This window comes from Arachis hypogaea, chromosome 12, assembly GCF_003086295.3.
Source record: "Arachis hypogaea cultivar Tifrunner chromosome 12, arahy.Tifrunner.gnm2.J5K5, whole genome shotgun sequence".
Lineage (NCBI taxonomy): Eukaryota > Viridiplantae > Streptophyta > Magnoliopsida > Fabales > Fabaceae > Arachis > Arachis hypogaea.
Window position 1 is genome coordinate 91,057,508 of NC_092047.1, and position 1,507 is coordinate 91,059,014.

The window sequence follows — 1,507 nt, forward strand, 5'->3', positions numbered from 1 at the left end:
ATCTACCTAATCACTAAATAACTACATCACTCACTATATAGTGCTAGGGTGGAAGAAAACGTAATATTTATAGTGTAGTTTTACTAACGGAGACACATTTTTATTGATGAAATAATATATGTAACCAACAAAGTATAGAACTCATGTGTACACTTGAATTATTAAATAATTCGTAAATAATTTTCTCTACCGTATAATCTTTTATTTGTATATTTGACCATTCAATATCAATAAAAAAATCAATAAAATAATAATAATATAATCCAACACCATAAAAGTTAAAATATAAGAGTTAATAGCCAAAATTGTCCCTGAAAGATACCTCGATCTCCATTTTCGTTTTCGAAAGATAAAATTAATCAAATTTGTCCCCCAAAGATATCCTACTTAGTCACGTTCGTCCTTCCATCATCTCCGTAGCTGAGTTGGCAAACGGCCACTGACGTGGGTCGTTAACTGTCAATGTGACAGACAACCAAAACGACGCCGTTTTGGTAGAAGGCTCTCCTAGCCTTGAAACGTCGCCGTTCTTCTCTTCTTCTTCATAGTTTTTCTTCTTATTCTTCTTTGCATCATCTTCAATTCCCAAGCCTTGCAATTCATCAATGCAAGGTTCTTCTTCACCTTCCCCCAATTTAGCTCCTTCTCCAACCACAATTTCATCCACAACCTCCTCCACTTCGCAGCTGCTACCACCAGAGACCTTCTCCTCATCGCTGCCTTCTTCGCACCCTTTCTCTACGGCACATGCTCCGGACAGCTCGTTCTCCAGCTCGATCCCAATCACAGCATCGAAGGTTCCCTCGGCTGCGGCTGGCCATGGGTCGTTGACGCAATCTCCGGCGGTCTCGTCATCGTCATTGGAGAAAATCACGGTGGCAGACTTCACGGCAGCGGCTGCTTTGAGGAATGCTTGGTGGATGGATTCAGGCGAAAGAGCACAATCTTCGAGGCCTGCATCTTCGAGGCACGGAGGTAGGATCTGGTGTAGTAACCCGTGTTCTTTTTTGGTTGACTCCATTGGAAAATTAGGTTCTAATTCCCAATTAGATTTTTTTGTTATTTTTAAATTTTGTGAAATAAAACCCTATTTGCTAAATCTCAGGGAGGAAGCTGTGCTATATTAGGCTCCAGAATATGGCGGTAACTTGAACCTCACTGTCTTTGGTCTAATGACAGAAACTGTTGCTTGAGAAGATTCAATTTGGGGTGATCAGGCATTAATGGCACCTGCAAGAAGCTTAGAGAAAGATCTGAAAGTAGAACAATTAGGCCTTGAAGTAACTGGTTTTGCCACAACTACTCTCTCAGCTTCATCAATATCCATTTTCAATCAGTACTTTTTACAAATAGATGGTCTGTAACTTCCACTCTTCCTCAGAAATAGCAGGAATTCCTGTTGAAATGTAATGGTGTTTTGATTTGGATTGATTGAATGAGTAGATATTATTGTGTAGTAGTGTTTCAGCTCGGAGTTCAATTTTTTAACTTCACCTTTTGATGGCTA

At 39.8% G+C, this 1,507-nt stretch overlaps 1 protein-coding gene across 1 annotated transcript; it reads right to left on the reverse strand.

Moving 5' to 3' along the window:
- Positions 1–391: 391 nt before the first annotated feature.
- On the reverse strand, positions 392–1,021 carry LOC140176788 (uncharacterized). Its single transcript, XM_072208333.1, has one exon. It carries the CDS (start codon positions 1,019–1,021, stop codon positions 392–394), a length of 630 nt encoding a protein of 209 aa, XP_072064434.1.
- Between the last annotated feature and the right edge of the window lie 486 nt (positions 1,022–1,507).